This window comes from Sturnira hondurensis, unplaced genomic scaffold (assembly GCF_014824575.4).
Source record: "Sturnira hondurensis isolate 20B ecotype Veracruz unplaced genomic scaffold, ASM1482457v3 Scaffold0000880, whole genome shotgun sequence".
In the NCBI taxonomy this organism is placed as follows: Eukaryota; Metazoa; Chordata; class Mammalia; order Chiroptera; family Phyllostomidae; genus Sturnira; species Sturnira hondurensis.
The window spans coordinates 9573043-9593551 of NW_028073511.1; the positions used below are offsets into that span (position 1 = coordinate 9573043).

Sequence of the window (20509 nt, forward strand, 5' to 3'; positions counted from 1 at the left end):
TTTCTTAATATCTCAGACTTAATACTGTTTGGTGTCACAATAGGTGTTAAAAAGAGAATTCCAGGGAGACACTTTCCAGCAATAATTCCTTAAAGTAGCATCCTATAATCAAGATTCCTCTTGACCATTGGAATTTTCCCAGTAAATCCTGGCTTAAGGAAAAAAAGAAAAGTATACAAATATAAAAATATACTAAAGAGAAAAGTGTGTTTGCAATCAAACATTAACAGCAGTGAAGAGGCAAATAAGTAAGTAATTGTGTCCATGAGTGATGCCGTGTCCCTCTTCATACCTCTTGATGGATTTCCAGCACAGCGGAGGACTCCCTCACAGTGGTTATGGTGTGTAGCCTAGATATAGAAGAAATATGCAATTTAACATGTATTATATATATATATATATATATATACACACACACATATATATGTAAATCATGTCAAAATTGACTACCATGAATATTATATGCACGAGTCAAATTAAAATGATGAAAAGTAGTCATTCAATTTAGGATTTTCAAAGTTAAGAAGTCCCTTGGGTAGAGCTTCCCCAAAACAAGCCACTTGTCCCTGTCACATTTTCTGTGCCTTGGTGACGTTGCTGTCCTCCAGGATAGAATTCACTGCATACCTATCTACCACTGGGCTGAGCCCTGGGATTCACCTACTAGAAGAGCACTCTTTTGCAAGGACAGCTCTAAAACTAAGGTGGTCAGGGAAGTTTGATTACATAGCAATGTGGAATTTAGGGCTTTGTTCTTTGTTTTTTATCTTTACTAAAATCCTCAGAATGTAAAATGTTTTCATCCTTCATTATGTACCCTGTGTCTTTTGAACTTTTCTGATCCATCTAAGAAAGGCCTAGCATCTGCAGTCTGGTTCACCTTCCACTGACAATCGGACCATTGGCATCTACGCAGGCAGGTGAAAGGCCTATGAGTCCATGAGCTGCACTAATGATTTTCTTTCCCAGGCTCTGGCTCACTGGCTTTCAACAATGCCTGTAAATGACAATCATCTGGAGAGTTAAACAATCAAACAGCTGAAGCTTAGCCCCAATCAAGACCAATTAAAACGGAATCTCTGCAGGTGAGGTCCACATAGCACTAGTTTGTCTGTTTCCCAGGTGTCTCTTACACACAGCAAGGTGGAGAGAAATTATTTACAAAATGTCAAAGACCACTCTGGATACCCTGGGCAGGGGAGGTGAATAACAACATTTCAAAAGCGGCTCTTGGCCATATTTTTTATCGGCTCCCACCAAAATCTCAAGAGACCCAACACAGGGGTTGGGGAGAAGAAATAAGTTAACTTTCAATTAACTATTACATTCACTCAAAACTTATTTCCACAATCTCATTCATATTCAACACATTAGCTCTTTTATTTGAAATCAAACTGTTTCCCAAGAGGTCTTCCCTTAAAAGCAAATACATTTCAGAGCTCAGAAAAGGAAAGAATACAGATATCAATTAATATAGAGTAATTTGACTTAATTGTTCTGGTAAAACGTGCACCGTTCTAAACTGACTGCATGGCTCTTCATCTCACTCTACAGACCTCCATATTGCCTACTTTCTTAGCTCCTTAATCACAAGAAAGATAAACAAGATTTCTTTCTTCTTTGGGATGTTATAAAGAAACCCCTAATGGTCAATTCTCCCCCTTCCGCCATTGTCTGAAGCAGGTCCCTCTAAACTCTTTAGCATTCCTCCCCTGAAAGATGCTCCAGCCCCTAGAACCTAAGGGCTCCTCCTTGCTTCAACATGACTGCCTGCTGTTCCCACCGAAAGCTGGAACTCTGGAGTGAGGAAAAAAACAGCCCTTGGCTTCCTCCAGCAAAGCAATGGCCATATTTTGCATAAGTGGCTAATGGGAGCAGGGGAACTGAGTTGTTTCTTTCCTGGTGATTTCTCCAGAGGTTTGTAGCCTTAACTCACTTTCTTCCACATAAATCTCTCTTTTTATTGCTGAGTATTGAGTATTCATGTGCTGCTCACATTCGTGAGTGCAGGTTCCCAACATGGAGTCAGTATGAGGCAGAATTACAAGGTGGGTGAAATTTGCTTTCAGCTATTCCTGCCAAACTCCCATCTCCTTCAGAGGATGACTCATTATTTTTCTCATGAATGCTCTATTAAAAGTATTCTCTCTCCCTATATTCATAATAGAGTATTAATAGTTGATAAGGGCAAAATGTTATTACTTCCAAAATAGATTTATTTTGGTTCAGCATTTGATTTTTTCTAATTCAACAGCAGTCATTAACCTCCAACAGTGGCAGGGGGAGTAACGGTTGCTTCCTAGCCCTTTCCACACAGGCCTTTGGTGTAATTCTCACAATTTAGGACGAGGAGTATGGCCATCAGTTATCCCAGTCCTGGGCTCCAACTAGTAAATTTGACCCCCAATATAGAGCTCTTTCAAATAACAAAATTGATCTCAAAGACTGGTCTTCCACCTCCAAATGGTGTGTTTCTTCCCCTGTGCCACAGCAACAATGACAGCACCATGTATTTTTTAATTATCTTTTTTATTTGATCCTGTACTCAATGGTGAGGGAACAAAAAGTGAAAAGACTGGTCACTTAAGCACAATGAAAGAACAAGATGAAAACCCACTTTTTCTCATAGTTCTACCCTCTCCTCACTCTGTTCTCTACTTAATTGAGGAAAATAGTTTTGAAAAACAACTAGGCTTCAAATGACTAAGGAAAAAGTGGGCTCAGAAAATCCTGGGCTTTCTCAACTGCCCTCACCTCAGACCATGAGTTCCAATGCCTGTTCCATGTTCTACCGCTAGACTGGCCCTGAGTGGACACAGAAGACCACCCCTAGTCCTCAACTCTTTACCTACCCTGAGTCTCCAGGAAAAATGGTGCTGGATCCCCAGGTTCACTTGTGCATTGTGTAGTAGAAACAGCAAAGATGAATAGGAACGAGTTTTGAAACCCAATAGACCTGAATTTAAATACCTGCTCTGCTACTTTCTGGCAGCTCACTTAACCCCCACTGTCCTTGAATCTCAGTTTCTTTATCTGACAAAGAGAAGTGCAAGAATAACATTGGGGCTCTTGTAAAAATAAAATGAAGAACCTGGCAGAGAGTAAAAATGTCACCTCCCTTGCTTCCTATCTTTGCCTGCCCAAATCTCATACTTTTAGCTCATAGTAGAACTTTCTCAAACAAGAGAATCTTTTCTGTTGTGAGAACTCATTTTGGATTGATGCCATGTGGAATAGCAGTCTTGAAGTCACATGGTGTTGGTCTCAGATAACAGTTCTTCAAATGAACATAAGAAGAATGAACAGTTCTTCAAATGAACATAACTTCCTGTCCTAGTTGCTTGGCAATCAGAAACAAAAGAATGAAAAGCAGTACAAATTGTTAGTTACAGAATGGTCACGGAGGTGTAGGTCAGAGCATAGGGAATATAATGAACAATATCCTGGTAACTGTGCATTATCAGGTGGATGCTGGGAACATCAGGGGACTCCTAACCACTATGCTGTACATCTGAAACTAACACAGAATAATATTGAATATAAATTGTAATTAAAACATGAATAAATAAAATATTTTTAAAAAACAGAATTTCTCACTCTACTCCTGTCACCATCCCCTACACATTTCATGACTTGATTTCAGGAACAGAAAATAAATCCCTCCTTACACTAACTGATAAGCACCAACCCTAAGAAGGCAGCATATCAGAGTGGCTTGAACCCTGTGGGATTCTGAAACAAGAAAGTATCGCTAATTTCTAGCTTCTAAAATTTTACCTGTAGTCTTCCAAAGATTTCTTCTTGGTCGCTCTCAAACTGCCACTTTGGCAGCAAGCAAATTTGTAATCGATGACCTGGTAAATGATGGGATTGTACATTGCCGCTGATTTCGCAAGTAGGGTTGGCACCACAGACAGCTGTATGGGGATGGAGTCTGGCCTTCCAAAAGCGGACCACACGGAGACCACTGCATAGGGAATCCAGGCAATCAGGAAGCCAGCACAAATCAACATGGCCACCTGGTGAGAGAAAGCGACAGAGAACAAAATCAAGACACCTGGTAGAAATGATGGATGTGGGGGAAAGGCAGGTAGCCTATTTATACCTAAGAAAGTCTATTATCTTTCTATTTCTTTTGTCCATAGGAATGATTTCATACAAAATTCTGAAATATTCGACGAGAAGAAGTCATGGTAATTCTTTTCCCCACTTACCACATCTCATTTATTCTCTGCTCCAGAATTTGAATGTACCCAAAGGCCCAAAGTTTACCCTCTATAAACAGTCAGATTGTGCCTACAATGGGCAGAAAATCATGCCAAAAAGACATCAGTGCTCCTGCAATTTCCAGATTTCTCAGCCTTCATTCACTTAAAAATTAGATAGAAAATATATTCACCTTGATGAAATTTTATTTTTTTCTTTTTCTTTTTATTTAATTCTTGTTCAAGTACAGTTTTTTGGCTTATATTCCCAGCCCTGCCCCACCCCAGTGCTCCCCACCTCCCTCCCATTTCCACCCCCCACCTTAGTTATTGTCCATGTGTCCTTTATACTTGTTCATGTGAGTCCATCCCCTTTTCCCCTATGATTCTCTCCCCTCTCCCTTCTGGACCCTGTCAGCCTGTTCAGTATTTGAGCATCACCCAGATTAGTTTCCCAGATCAGGAAACTTAGAAACCCTACCCTTGTTTGAAATTCTAATATGAATCTTCTTCAGAGATTTCTATTAAATATTATTTCTTTTGGCTCATTTTTTTTATGTTTGAGGATTAGTTCATGGAAATTCACTAGCTACAGAGGAAAAGAGAGTCCACTGAGCGTTAACCAAAGGAACACAGTTGTATAGAACACAACTTTTCCAGAAAACACTTCTCTCTCTTACAAAATTTTGTTAATTTTAGTGGCCTCTTAATTTTCAGACCAACGAATAATTAGAAATAGGGCTTAAAATATCCTTACTAGTTTCTTATCATTTGCAATTCAGTCCTTGCAGTAATATACTCTTAATTAGTGCCCTGTAACTATCTCCCTGACCCTACACATCATCTCACTTTAACTCAGCAAACTCTCTTTTGGAAAGTGCTTTGTGCGAGACACTAGCAGGTGCTGTGAGAGGTACTAGCACAGCCTGTGCCTTAATTGTATCCCTCTAAAACGCAAATAACTACAGTACTAGGCTGAATAGGATTTAAGTGCTACAAGGACAAAATTATATGCTGTGGTACACATTAAGTTTCATAAGGGATGTAGCATATAGCATGCATACTGGTGAGTGGAAATAAAGGAATAATAGTGAGACCCGCATGAGCAAAGACGTAGATAGGTATGTGTGAGGTTTGTGTAGGAACTTGTGAGCAATTCACTTTGGTGTATGGGAAAGCAACAAAGGAAGATAAAACTGGAAAAAAGATAACATCTATATATTCAAAGTTTTATATAACAAATAACTGAGCTTGCACTTAATTCCCTATGTTTTCAGGCAGTAGTAAGTTTTAAGCAGGAGGCATAATGAGAGCTATCTTAGGAAGATTAGCCTGCAAAATGAAATGGAGGAGGTGGAAACCATGAGGTGTTAAGGGTCACCGTTTATGCATCCAATCGGTAAATATTATTGAGCACCTCCTGTATGTTTTGTGTTGAGGATAAAGCAATGAATGGAGCAGACACACAGAATTGTGTGTCCACAATTCTCTGCCCACACAGAATCTTTACTTGTAGCAGGTTTGTGTAGGCAACAGTCTACACAAGAATGAGGGGTCTCAGTCAGGGTACCGACACTGGCAAACAAAGTCCAAGCTCTCGTTTTAATTTTCAGCTTGAGCTATTTCAGGCCCTTGTTGAGAGAAAGCATGCTAACTTCAGTAATTGTCATCTACGAGAATATTTTTCTGTAAGGTAAACCCTGTAAGTTCTCACAAAACATCATCAGTAGGTTCTGCAACTCTAAGTGAAACAACTTATAACAAAACAATTTTACTATAGGGTAATTAATATAAGTAAGTTATATTCCTCTGGCATCTAATCAACATGATAACAAAATGACATGGGGCAGAAAGGATTATTCTGCTCAATTATTCTGTAGGACCTGCTACAAAGACACCACATTCAAAGGAGTCCTCTGTGTAGTGGATACCTGGCTTTGTTGTTTGTGTTTATGTTCCTCTTCTCAGTATACCCTGTACCCTAGCACTGCCAGCCTCTCTTCCTACTCCAGGCTGTTTTATGGACTTGGCATCATAGGCATCACATGACCCTGGTTGACCTGAGGATCACATGCCCCTGGCCACAGTAGAAATAAAATGGGGATGGGTGTGTGGCTAGAAAAAACATGATTAGACCCAACTTGAACTCTCTAGAAAAATGTGCCTTCCTTTTACCTCTGAGTTCCCTAAAACCCTGGGAAGATGTAAGAATAGAGCTATCTGAGGCCAGGGGCCACTTCTTCCCCCCTTCTCCCTTATTTAAGAAGTAAAATGGTTCCCAACATCAAGGTCATGACAAACTGGTGTGAAAGATCAATGATGAGCAATGAGACACAAAATGTCTTATCAATAAAGGTAAAGCACCAATGTTTAGAAATCCAGTTGGTTAAGTTTTTGAAATCCCATTGGATAAGTTTTCCCTACAGCAAACTCATTTGTGTGCATGTGCATTTCAATATGCTTTTGTGGGAGCATAATATTGGACACGGGGAATGATCCATACCTTTCAGTCTATTTGACCTGTGAACAGCTTGTCAGTAGTGTGTGTGCACCCTGTGAACCCCACGTGTATGGGGTGTGTTAACAAGGAAGCCTGGGAAATTACCCTTACATCAGCGCTGTCAAACTCATTTTCACCAGGGGCCACAGGAGCCCCTTAATTGCCTTCAAAGGGCCGAGTAAAATTTTAGGACTGTATAAATGTAACGGTTCCTTAACTAGGGGCAAGGAGCTTGGTACTGCCGCCTGGTAGAAACAAGGTGCTGGGCCAAATAAAACAAGGTGGAGGGCCGGATTTGGCTCATATGCCTTGTGTTTGCCAAGGCTCAGATTCCAAATTTCCACCCAAAAAGTTTGAGGCTCGTCTCTAAAACTTAACTGCAGCAGGAAAAAAAAAAAACACCAATAATATTTATTTCACTTTACTTTTCAAGTAGGAAAATCTAATCCGAAGGAGATGAATCAAATTATTCCAAATCTCCTGCACATTCTGAAGCTCAGCCTTTTGGGCCCTGCTGCTTGCTTTAAGGTCCGGAGCCAAAATTCTCACCTGTGCCTCACAGTCATAAATGAGGCATACAGCACATGCGCAGGTCTCCTACTTGCTTGTTTTTCCATTTTTCTGCAGAAGCTTACCCAGGAGAGGCTGTGTTTGGTTTGGTCTGTGTACATTTTGTGGGTAAATTGAATGGAGGCTTCCAGGCTTACACTAAGGGGATTTTTTTCTCAAGCCCCAAATAAACAATAAATAGATAAATAAAGGTAGCTTTAGCAGATGCCTTAGAACTTAACAGAGCTCCATCATTTCTCCTTTGGTAAGTCATATGATAATTTCATAGTATCTTAAAAGCTGTTTTCTGTGTTACTGCCAAAGTTTCTGACAAAAAAATAGATTGGTACTTAGTCCACAATATTTTTCACATTTTACATACTTTTTACTGTTACAGGAGTGTGTAATGGGCATTAGAAAGGACTTAAAATATTGACACTACGTTATCCCTTTTTAAAAGACATAGGAGAATTAAATATACTATAATTTTAAACACAGCAAATAAATCAGTATGGTTTTACTCAGATTAGAATAAAGCTAAATACTTTTTTAAATCATATTTTACTGATGATGCTGTTACAGTTGTCCCAATTTTGCCTCCTTTGCCTGCCTCCACCCAGCACCCCCCACTCCCTCAGGCCATCCTCACACCATTGTTCATGTCCATGGGTCAAGCCTGTAAGTTCTTTGGCCACTCTATTTCCTATACTGTACTTTACATCCCCATAGCTATTCTGTAACTACCAATTTGTACTCCTTAATGCCTTCTCCTCCTCACCCATTCCCCTATGCCCCCTCCCATCTGGCAACTATCAAAATGCTCTCCATATCCATGATTCTGTCTCTGTTCTTCTTGTTTGCTTAGTTTGGTTTTTAGATTCAATTGTTGATAGATATCTATTCATTGTCATTTATTGTCCATAGTATTGATCTTTTTCTTAAATAAGTCCCTATGACATTTCTTACAATAATAGTTTGGTGATGATGAAACCTTTAGTATTTTCTTGTCTGGGAAGCTCTTTGTCTGCCCTTCACTGTAAATGATTCTTTGTTGGGTAGAGCAATCTTGGCTATAAGTTGTTGCTTTTCATGGTTTTCAATATTTCTTGCCAATCCCGTCTAGTCTGTGAAGTTGCTTTTGAGAAATTAACTGACAACAGTCTCATGGCAACTCCCCTGTAGGTAACTAACAGCTTTTCTCTTGTTCCTTTTAGAATTTTCTCTTTATCTTTAACCATTAGCATTTTAATTCTGATGTGCCTTGGAGTGGGCCTCTTCATATCCATCTTGTTTGGGACTCTTCATCTTGTTTGTGCTTCCTTGAGTTGCATGTCTATTTCCTTCACCAAATTAGGGAAGTTTTCTTTTATTATTTTTTAAAATAAATTTCCAATTTCTTGCCCTTTCTCTTCTCCTTCTGGAACCCTTATGATGAGAATGATGGAATGTTTGAAGTTGTCCCAGAGGCTGTTTATACTATCCTCATTTCTTCTTCTTTTTTTTTCTTTCTTTTTTTCTTCTTGTTGTTCTGATTAGTTGGTTTTTTGGTTCTTTATGGTTGAAATCATTGATTTGATTCTTGGCTCCACCCATTTTACTANTCCTTGAGTTGCATGTCTATTTCCTTCACCAAATTAGGGAAGTTTTATTTTATTATTTTTTAAAATAAATTTCCAATTACTTGCCCTTTCTCTTCTCCTTCTGGAACCCTTATGGTGAGAATGATGGAATGTTTGAAGTTGTCCCAGAGGCTGTTTATGCTATCCTCATTTTTTTCTTCTTTTTTTCTTCTTGTTGTTCTGATTAGTTGGTTTTTGGTTCCTTATGTTTGAAATCATTGATTTGATTCTTGGCTCCACCCATTTTACTATTGTTTCACTATAAATTTTTCTTTATTTCTATTAGTGTATCCTTCATTTCTAACTGGATCTTTTTTATGCTGGTGAGGTTCTTATTAAGTCCCTTGAGCATCCTTATAACCCGTGTTTTGAACTCTGCATCTGATAGATTGCTTATCTCCCTTTTGTTTAGTTCTGTTTCTGGAGTTTTGATCTGTCCTTTCATTTGGGCCATGTTTCTTTGTCTCCTCATTTTGGCAGCCTCCCTGTGTTTGCTTCTATGTATTAGGTAGAGCAGTTATGACTCCTTGTCTTGGTAGCATGGCCTAATGCAGTAGGTGTGCTATAGGGTCTAGTGGTACAGCCTTCCCTTTCACAAAATGCTGGGTACTCTGGGTATGTCCCTTGTGTGGGCTGAGTATACCCTCTTGTAGTTGAGCCTTGGTTGTTGTTGGCAGATAAATGGGAGGGATTTACCCAGGCCAGAAGGCTACAAGGACTGGCTGTGACCACTGACCACAAACCTCTGCCTTCCATGGAGGATCAGCTGTGCAGGGCTGTGGTGGTGCTCCAGTGTGGTCTTCAGATCTCCACTGAGTGCACAGGCCCTGGAATTGCCTGGTTGATGCTGGCCAAGGTCATTCCCAACCTGTGTTTTGCCCAGGGCCACCATGTCTCAGCTATAAAGTCATATGAGGTGGCTGCTACTTGTACTGGGCTTGGACATTCCCAGGATAAGCTGAACTGTGAGTCTAGTCTGGCTGTTGCAAGTGCCAGGCCTGGGGCAATTTTGTAAGAGGTATGGGGGCTCACTGAGGCCAACTGTTCCTATTTGAAAGGGTTCAGGAAGTTGTGAAGTATAAGCCAAGACCAGTCATTCATATGGAAAAGCCACTGGATCTCCAGGGCAGGGCAAACAGTGTTAGCCAGGTTGATGGAGTCTTGGATATGGTACCAGCCTGCCAGCTCTGTGGCTCTGTGAGGTGTGGGTTCAGAAAAGAAACAATGGCTTCTGCCTGAGTTTCTGTCTCAGAGAAAGCTGTTCCCCAAGTCCCACCTTGACGTCTGCTACTTCATTTCCTCCCTATGTGCCACTATTCTGGTGCTGGAGCTCAGAGGGAGTGAGTGAGTAGGTGAGTCCATGTGTGGGTTCTTTAAGAAGAACTCTTTGGGGCTCCAGAAGTTTCCTTTACCAACTCAATCCCTACTGGTTTTTGCAGCCAGAATTTGTGGGGACTTATCTTCCTGGCACTGGAACCCTGGGCTGAGGGGACCTGGTGTGGAGCTGGGACTCCTCCCTCCCTCCCAGACTTTTATCCACCACTCTTGGTTGTGGGCTCAGCCTGTTTCACCTCTCTACCCCTCCTCCCAGTCTGTATAGATGTGGTTTCTTCGATTCTGTAGTTCTCAGACTTCCATTAAACTTGATTCCTGGTGGATCTGAGTGATGTCTGTTATATAATTTAGTTGTAATTTTGATGTGTTTGTGTGATGAGGTGAGCAGTTATCTATGCTGCCATTTTGACCAGAAGTCCAAAGCTAAATACTTTAAATTGAGTAACTACAAAGAATGTTTAGAGTAGAAAGAGTGATAGAATCCTAGATTTAAAATGTACTGAAAATATGCATGGTTTTGAAGTAAATACAAAGTTAAACTGAGACACATTTATTTTAACCTTCTCCTGTCAAAATTATAATCCACAAAATATTAAATATTAAAATATTAAAACTTTTAAGATATATTCTACAAAAATTTTCTAAACTTTCATGTTCCACTCAGTTTTCTAAGAAATTTCCACTCAATTTGGAACATATTGGATCATTTCCTTAGTCAGTTCTTGACTTTCCTTATTTTTAATTGTGTCCTCATTTTTATTTTCCAGAATTTCTCTCCCAGATATCCTTCAACCAGTTCTAACACAGTTACCTGTACCTGTCTATTCTACTAAGTTCTTAATTACTTCACTTTTATCACTGCCTTTTGGTTCACTGGGAAAGCAGGAAAACTTTAAATTCTTAAATTAGGCAGTTTTGTGGGAGGAAACTCATAGAATACTTGTTTAGCTTCTATATACAAAAGAATCACACACATCTGCAACCTGGTTCATTTCAAATACATCTTGCTGCAGAGGATCAGGGGATAGTCCCAGGTTGAAGCTACAGTCCAGGCTGTATCAAGTGTGATGTAACATTGTCCATATTGGTCAGGTCCAGTAAATTAACCAATTAAAGCAATAATAGAACAATAGGATTGGGTTCTCCAAGTTATATAAGGCTCCTCTTTTGGACCCGATACACCTGACCCATTCCAGCAATAAGATTTCCAAGAAGAGAGGTCCTGCCATCTCCGTGTCCTGGGGCAGTGCAGAATGGTGGGACAGCCACTGATAGGGAGGTCCTCTGGGGTTTGGATCCCAGTCGTGGCTCAGCTCCGCCAACAAATGTGAGTGAGACGGAACCCCTGACTCTCTAAGAACCACCATTTCAGCTCCTTCCACCAGGCTCTTTGCCCAGATTTGGATGAGACTCAGTCAACATTTGGAGCCACGTGTCACCTGGAATAGTAACATGGATGAGAAGAGGACATGGAGTTGATGTGGAAGTGCAGGCTTCACAGGAGGACCAAAGAGATGGAATAAAGTCCCCACTGATATCAAGACTGAGTCACTTTACGGAAGCAGCTAGACTACAGATGAGAAATAGCTGTTAGTGCCTGGGATGAGATAAGGTGGCAATAAGAAAGATCACCACATCCCTACATGGAGAGAATGGGAAGGGGAGGGTCCCTACCTGCTCAGGAAAGCGTAAAATTGACAGGACCATAAGAATGAGAAGATTTGGTTTTCTGACTTGAGTCTAGCTAGAAAGTTTATAGATTTCCTCCCAACCAGAGGGAAAAATGATATTAAAAGATAGTAGTGTAATAGCAAATTCCAGTTAGAAGACTACTACCTTCCACATGGTGGGCAGCCTGTCGCTGAGTGATATAACCAATGCCCTGGAGGAAGGCAGAGAACTTGACCGTCATGACCTCTCTCCTTTGGCTCCCCAGCCCCCGTATCTATATAAGAGCAAGGGTGGTGATATTAACCTTTCACACCACCCTTAAGAAAGTAAATAATTTAACAACTCTAAGAAAATCTAGTTTGAGTTTCTTCCTTCTTTCTGTATGAGCAGAAGGACGATGGCTAGAACCAACTGCCCCAGGCCCTCCTCTATACACCTATATAGAAAAACTTGTGAGAGCTTTGGTGGGTCTGCCATATGGTAGCCCTGGTTGTGATCCAAGCAGAAAATATTAATTCTGACTTTTAAAAAAAGAAGCAAAAGAAAAATTCTGCACTTTCAAGTTGGAATTTTCTCAAATCTTAAAATAGCACTACTCTATAAACAAGCAAAAGCTGTGTTTGAAAGGAGAGGATGTAAATCAGGTCATGTCGTTCCATGCATTTGTGTTTTAGAGTTTTGGTCTAAAACTGAACACAGTATTCCCCAACTAGGCTGCAGCTGGAATAAAAAATAGAAAATATAAATTAATAAGTATCTGCTTCAACAAAACAAGGGAGAGTCCTCTATTCATCACGGATGAGCCAAGGCCCTTGAGATGGGGTCGCTGCTTCTTTGCGGGGGCACCTACTCAGGTCAGGTGGAGAGGCCAGTGGGTTTAGAAGTCAGAGCTATTACCACAGACATTTACACAGTCTAACCAATCCAGCCATTTTCTTAGAACCTCCGAGTTTTAGAAAGCAATTGAGTTATCGTTTAATTCTCCTCCCACACCTCCTTTTGCAGAGAAAAAAACCTAAAGCCCGGAGAAGTGAAGTACTTGCCTCAAGGTGAATCAATCGGTCAAGATTCTGAGTGGCAAGTAACAGAAATTCACTTGGGCTGAGTGAGACAGAAAAGGACCGTGTTGGTTAGCACCTAGCCTCACTGGGACTTCTGGACTTAGAACTGAGGCTAAGTACACAGAAGTGATAACCCAAAATGATTCCCTGAACTGGTTCTGATGCAGACACTACTGCAGCTGTAGCCCTGGCCTGGAAAGAGATCTTCCTGCCCCTCTAACTGGTATCACTAGTTCCTGAGACAGGCTGCTGTGGCTGCACCTAGGGTCATTGCTGCACTCTAGTTGCAATGGAATCTTGGAAACTCAATAACTGGTCCTTCCATATCTTTTAAATTAAGAGGCAATCTGTGCTCCCTGCACTCTTCAGCAAGACACAAAATGTTAAAAAATCCTCAACACAAAAATTCCAGACACAAAAAAGTGTTAAACCACTGTCAGCCAGAGTAAATAACAAATGTCACCCATTTGTGAGGCTTCTCAGTATGCTAGTGGCAAAAATAGCCACAAAGTAAACACAATAAACCAGTGGATAATCCCATGGGCCTTATTACTAGTGGTAAAACCAGACATTGAGGAAATAATCACAAGTGTGGAAATGTAAATTCATTATATATTGTGACAAGTTCTGAGAAGAGAATGCCACTGTAAATTAATTATATATTGTGGCAAGTATGCAATTGTAAATGAATTATATATTGTGATAAGTTCTGAGAAGAAAATGTAAAGGCAGCGCTAAAACAATGTAATAAAGAGACTTGAATTCAATTTTGGAATGCTTCTCTGGGAAGTGGCATGTAAGCTAAGAAGAAATAGAGAAAAGAAATTCATGAATTAGGTTAAAAACAAAGCAATACAGTTCAGCTTTCTCACAAACTACCCTTAGACTTTGCAGGGGGTTTCCTCCTGAATCTGAATCCTCAGTGGTAAATAACACTCCAAGAGCAATAAAGGAAAGGAATAACTCAAGGGAAACAGACATTCATGTTTAAGTTTTAAAAAGACTTCACAATCACAGTGAAAAAAAAAAAAGGCAAAGCAAAATGCCTCCTCAGGTATAATCGGGAAGGAGGCGCTTGAGCCAGGAGCCAGGGGTCAAGGGACTGCTTTACACTCATCAAGGTAATTAGGCTTAGTTTATTCAATTATGTATTCATTACAGCAATCTTGATGAACCATCTAGCAGGCACAAGGCAATGGGGGGCAACAGCAGACAGCTCTTACTGTCTCACAAAAAAGAGCAACAAACACAAGCTGCAGTGAAGTAAATGTGCCAAGTGCTCTGATGGCCTGGGGAGGGACTTGAACTAGATGGGCGGAGTCAGGAAGGCTTTGGAGGAAACATGAAAACTAAAGAAAGCCAGATACCCACAGGATCTGGGATCTAGCGATAGGTCTGGAACATTATAGATAATCTATGTCTGTCAAATGAATAAATATGAAGTACTAATAGAATTGGCATTATAATATTTGCAAAAATTACTCTTCTGGTACTTCCTTCCTGCGACCCTACCATCCCTCCTCATTAAAGCAGCAAGAGTGTTCACTGCCTTGTGTAAAGCTTTTTACGAGCCGAAATACCCAAAGAAGTAAAACATCCATTTCTCGGCTTCTGAGTTTTCAAAACAGAAATTGGAAACTTACAAGACAGAAAATGTTTGAGAGAAAAGAATTTTGAATGGAATTAAAATGATTTGAGTCTCTACAGCCAGAGGCTTGAAGGACTTAGGGCATGAAACTATTCCAGGAACAGTTCAAGGGATGCATGTGGATATAGGAGCCAGCTCTCCCACTGCAGTGTGGGTAAAGAGCTGGCAGCCCCACAGGAGGGGAGGGAGTGGCATCAGAGGAGCTGGTAACTGACCTCCAGATACTCTCCTGAGAGCTGCTCCACTGAGCTGAGCATGGGGGACCGAGGGTGGGGTTGGGGGAGCAATAGGTTCCCAGTGCTTTGTGGATAGGAGAACAGAAAACTTATGCCTCGTTTTCGGCTTAACCAAACTCCCCGCAGCTACTAGATGGTTTGCAGTGGAAAGATGGGGAAGTAGCTGGAACTGCTGATGAATCCAAAGAGGCTTTACAGTTGAGGCAAGAAGGATGCAAGGTGATCCATGACAACTGATGACTGAGACCAGAGGGAACCTTACCCCTCTCAGCAGCACTAGGGTCAATAACTCACAGCCATACCAGGGGACCCCACCTACTGGCACTCTGGAATTATAAGGACATTCCTAAAACATTGTTATAAGGGGAGAAGGAAAACCTTTGATTCAAATGAATTAATCCTGACTGTTAAAAGTTATTTGTTTTACAAGGTAAAATGCAGGCATAAATATGAAATTATACTGAATCATAGAAAGTGTTTTTTTTCTTTTGATTTCTTTAGGGTTTTTTCTGGTGGGAACACGCCTCTGCAATTTCTGTAGTCTGTGAGACTCCAGCCTGCTACAAAAGTGTGGCAAAAGCACTTCTTAAATAAATTAGAAGGAAGCTATAATGTGGAGAAAGTGTTATAAATAAAACATCAATTTTTAAGTTGACAAGGCCAGACTGGCAAAATACAGGCCCAGGTAATAACCCACCTAGAAATAATTAGAGTACACAGAAAAGGTAAATGATTTTAATTCCAGAATCCTGGGAGGTGGCCTTTAAGTAATAAGCTTTTAGACCGGGCTGTTCTGAAGATCAGAAGCACGAAAGAAACAGGCAATTTGCCAGTCCTGAGAGGCAGCTAAATGGAAGAAAATGACTATGAAATGGCCCAGCATGAGGCTGTTTCTACTTATTTTTATTCAATACAGAAAATTCAAGGTCAAAATTAAAGAGTAACTTTAAATAGTTTTAATTTAGTTCAGAAGATGCCACAAAAGAAAGTCATGTTTATTTTTCGATGGAGGTTTAATTTTGACTTAATTTTTTTGCACCAAATGTTAAGAATTAGAAACATTTGTATTTAGTTCATTTTCATATAGGTTTTATACATATAAATGAAATATAGAAATAATATATTATAATATAGACGTAATGTCATTTAGTATTTATTCTAGAAGGTTATACATAAAATAAAACCATATATGTATATGTGTCTACTCTTTCCATTTAACATTTCTCTAGTTAATCTGATCTGGGTAAGCCTGGTTGTTTAATCTACACAGTTCAGGACAAGGAGAATGATAATAAATCAAATTAAATGATGTGTGCTGAGCTTCACCTCATGTGGATAATAAGCTTCAGAAGCACTGACTAAACATGTTCCTCACCCTCAAGAACACAAAAAGAAACAAGATTCTAGCATATTAATAAAAGCTAGCTGTGAGTGGGTCAAGTCAAGCAATGTAACAAACAGGAAAGAAAATACTGAGTAAGAGACTCTGAGAAACTGGAGAAGGGCCTCGTGGGTCTGAGGACCCAGATTTGCTAGGCAAGACCATCAAAATATCTCAAGGCCAATAACACTGAGGGATGGTAAGAAGAGAGAGAAAGTTATATGACATCTCAGCATCTTTACTGGTATTCCAAACTACAGGGCTGCAAGGTCAACTGAAAGCCACAAACCAGTATGAGAGACACCTTGTGGCTTCTGTGGGCATATTTCCATGAAATATTGGAAAGGAAAATCATCACTGTTGCATTCACCCAGTTCCTAGAAGGTGCCTGGTATGCAATAGAATTTGTATTTTTAAAATATTTTATTTATTTTATAATTAGACAGAAGCAAAGAGAAGGAGAAAGAGAGGGAGAGAAACATCAATGAGTGGTTGCCTCTCCCATGCCCTGCAATGGGGACCTGGCCTGCACCCTAGGCATGTGCCCTGACTGGGAATTGAACCAGTGACCCTGTGGTTCACAGGCCAGTGCTCAATCCACTGAGCCACACCAACCAGGGCAGAATTTGGATTAAATGTAACCCACATTTAACTTAGATTAATTTATTTGCATTAAATTTATTTTTAAAAACACACAAGAGCTTGAAGAAGAATTGAAAATGAATAACTTACTATCCTGCAAATAATATATCCTATGGATACATTTTTCTACTTTATAGCCCATTATAAGATAGGAGTAGATTATGATTCTTGAATCTGTATTTTTGTCCATGAAGAACACTCTATATTTAGGTTATCAGTATAGACTTAGAGGATGAAAACTCCCCTCAATTGCTTCCTACTCAGCATGTGGAGTTTAGGGAGCAAAAGTCAATGTGAACAAACTGATCGTTGTTAGAGGGAATAAAGTAGGTACATAAGGTAAAGGCAAGGAAAAGGTACAAATCTCTATTTATTATTATTGATAATAGTAATAATAATAATGTCATGGGGATGTAACATATAGCAAAGGGAAATAGTCAGTATTATCATAATAACTTTGTATGGTGACAGTTACAAAACTTATGATGATGATCTCATGAGGAATATAAATGTTGAATCACTTTGTTGTACAACCGAGACTACTCTAATATTGTATATCAACTATACTTTAATTTAAAAAAAAATAATCTCTAGCTCATACTGTGCAACCAAGAGATGTTAGCACAACTTCAAAAAATCAGCAATTTGGAGAGAGGACTATAACTAAGATAGGGGCCCTGATGTGTTAGGACACTATCTCTGGTCAAGAAAAAACTGCTAAATGAACTATAAGTCCCTGAGACCTCTGGTCCTTAAGGTGGACATTGATGATGCCTGAAGGTGAGATATTATTGATCAACACAATTGACTGTGATACCAGAAGGAATTACTAGAACTTCCATCTACATTTACTTTTACTTCTAAAAACATGAAAAGTCAGGTGAGCTAATATTAAATACATAGTTTAACATTACTCGTATGTCATTTATGTTGATGGTATGAGCTGAAAAGTATTATCAACATAAGGGTGAGACATGATGAAAGTGTATAAAGACTTCTGCCTTTGATTTTACCAGAATTCCTAGAAGTTATGAGAGAAAGGATGAACTGTGGTTTATTTCACATATCCCATGCACCAGAAGACAGGACAAAACACTTTATCTCACTAAATCTCCACCAAAACCCAGTGAGGTGGTGTTACTCTCTGTTATACAAGTGAAGATATAAAGACTTAAAGGTATCGAGCTTTGGGTCACAAACCTGGCAAGTGTCAGTGATGAAATTAAGATCCTAGTTTATTTTCAAATTGTCTGTCCTTCTCCTTACACCACTACATCTAAATTTCTGCCAACTCTGAGACTAGCATTTACCATGGGATTCAAACCTGCAGAAATGACCCCTGAGTTAAGTTCTCCATAGGAAAGCAGACATAGTGAGCTCTTACTCTGTAAACAATGTGAGAGAGTAGAACATCCCTCATCATGCCCACCAAAGTCCATACAAAGCATTTCATAATTCATAAGAGTTATTCTTATTACTAAAATAATCGTTAAGAGCCAGTAATATTCTCTTCAATAGAAAGAATAAGTCCCTGGTAGATTGATCCACTGTACACATTTTGTAGGTATTAGAATTGTTGCATATGCACGCATATGTGAGTGTATGCAAATGAGAGAGAGAGAGAGAGGCTGAGACAGAGAAAAGAGATACCACAAAGGCTTAGATAAAAAAATAACAAAGTTCAGAATTACATAAATGGTAGAGACTTTAAGTTCTCCCAGTCTCCAGCATTCTCTATTATTTCTGCCCTTTGAAGTTTTAAACGATTAGAAAACACCTCTGTAAATTATTACTGCAGTTACCTTGGTCAGTTTCATTTCCAGCATGTGGCTGCCATGAATACGACTGTCAAAATGAGCTACTTCTTTGGAGGAAGACTTAACCTTGGCAATGATCTTCACGTAGGAGAACACAATCACCGCCGTTGGGAGTAAGAGGCAGAAGAAGAGGATGTTCAGGATGAAAATCTGACCCCCTACTGAGGCCTGGGCCAGCCACCAGTCCAGGGTGCACGAGGTTCCAAAGGGCTCAGGAACGTAGTCCCCCAGACCTACCAAGGGCATGGTGGTCCAGAAGGAGGCATAGGCCCAGATCACTGCCAGGCAGATGTAGGCGTGCTTTCTTTTCAGCCAAACCCCTGGAGGCAGAAGAAAAGCATTACCAAGATATCATCTGCTCTCCACCCAAATGCCTCCCCTCGATATGTCAAATGCCACATCCAAAGAGTTATTTCATTGGCTTCTGGGAGAAGTGGTCAGAGAACCGAAGCCTGAGGGAGAGTGGAGGGAAGTGAGAAAAGTTCCAGAGCTGGGCCTTTTTCCAAAAGAATAAAATTGGAAGTGATTTCACAGGGAAGGTTTCCTCTAGGCATCTGGAAGCCTTGGGAAAGGAAAGTGACAAAAGCCAGAGAAAGGGGACAGTAAAAGAGTAAGAAGATGCTGAAGGCAGTGGAGGATCTTGGGAAAGCAGCCAGAATAAACTGAGGTCCTGTCCAATGTAAGAGGCCGACTGGTAGACCAAGCCCCAAAAGGCACATGTCAGTGGACCACCCAAAGGTTGGTGAGAAATGATAAGACATAGCTTGTGTCTTTAAAATGTGGACTCTTCTCCCTAAAGCCTTTAATGTCTCTCATTTCATTTCTCTTCCTAAGCACTTGTCGCGTGGGGGTTGGTGGGCCATGATTGTGACTGAGTGCTCTGACCTCGAAGTGGCTGACTATGCTCGGTGAGAGCAGATTCTGAAGCTTCAAGTGCTATAAACACAACAACCATGCTCACAAAGCCCTGCGGGAAGAGGGAGAGAATCTAGGTAGACTGTATCATGTTTTACCAAAGTAATTCTGTAAAAATACTTTCAGAAAAACTCAACAAAATAACAACAACAAAAATGGGGGCTCCGTTTTCAGCCCTAGTATCCATTAACCAAAAGAGAATTTCAGGAGAAAGAAAGGGTGAGGCCCTCTGGAAAAGCTAAAACAGTAGGGATCATTTTCTGAAGTTCTAGGCAACCACTGAAGGCAGGTTGGCCTCACCTAGTGCTGCAGCCCACATGGGGAATTATCTTACTTCCAAACTCTACATATTGCCTTGAACTGAAAGGGCTGGAGAGGTGACTCCTTACAGCCCTGGTTTTACAGTAGCAGGAAAGACTATCAAAACACACTAAGAATAAGCCCAACCACTTCTTCAATATAGACCGGTCTCTGCTTAGTGCCAGGTGAGGTCTGGGAGGTCAGCAGGGCCTTCTTCTCACTTCTGGTATTTGACCTTCTTCATACGACCTGTCTAAATGCTGGTGTTCTTACAAGTTAAACTTACAGGTTTTGATAAGAGTTAAATGAAAAATGCAAGCTACAAAGAACTCTATTAACATACATTTTTACTCCTGGGTTTGTCTCATTTAGCACTAACCAGAAATATGACAGATGGTTTGTATACTCTATTGTTGCTATTTTTCACACACATGACATTTTTACATTATAAAATGCAATTTCTTTATCCTAACCAGAGAAGGATCAGAGTTGTTCGCCCCAGTATATGTTAGGTCTTGGTCATCCATTATAAGGGATAAAACATTGGCACAGGTACTCACATATATTTATGGGAATGTGCGGAGGCATACTTACAAGCATTTATGGTTAGAGTTACTTGGTAAGGTGTTT

The 20509-nt window shown here is 40.1% G+C and overlaps 1 protein-coding gene across 1 annotated transcript in view; it reads right to left on the bottom strand.

Annotated features, from left to right (window-relative positions):
- Positions 1–286: 286 nt before the first annotated feature.
- The window catches only part of OPN5 (opsin 5), a 30028-nt gene continuing 9805 nt past the window's right edge, over positions 287–20509 (bottom strand). Inside the window, exons 4-6 of the mRNA XM_037056108.1 lie at positions 18650–18984; positions 3778–4019; positions 287–350 (exon numbers count right to left, since the gene is read on the bottom strand). Coding sequence (XP_036912003.1) covers positions 287–350; positions 3778–4019; positions 18650–18984 — 641 coding nt within the window. The remainder of the gene's footprint in view (positions 351–3777; positions 4020–18649; positions 18985–20509) is intronic.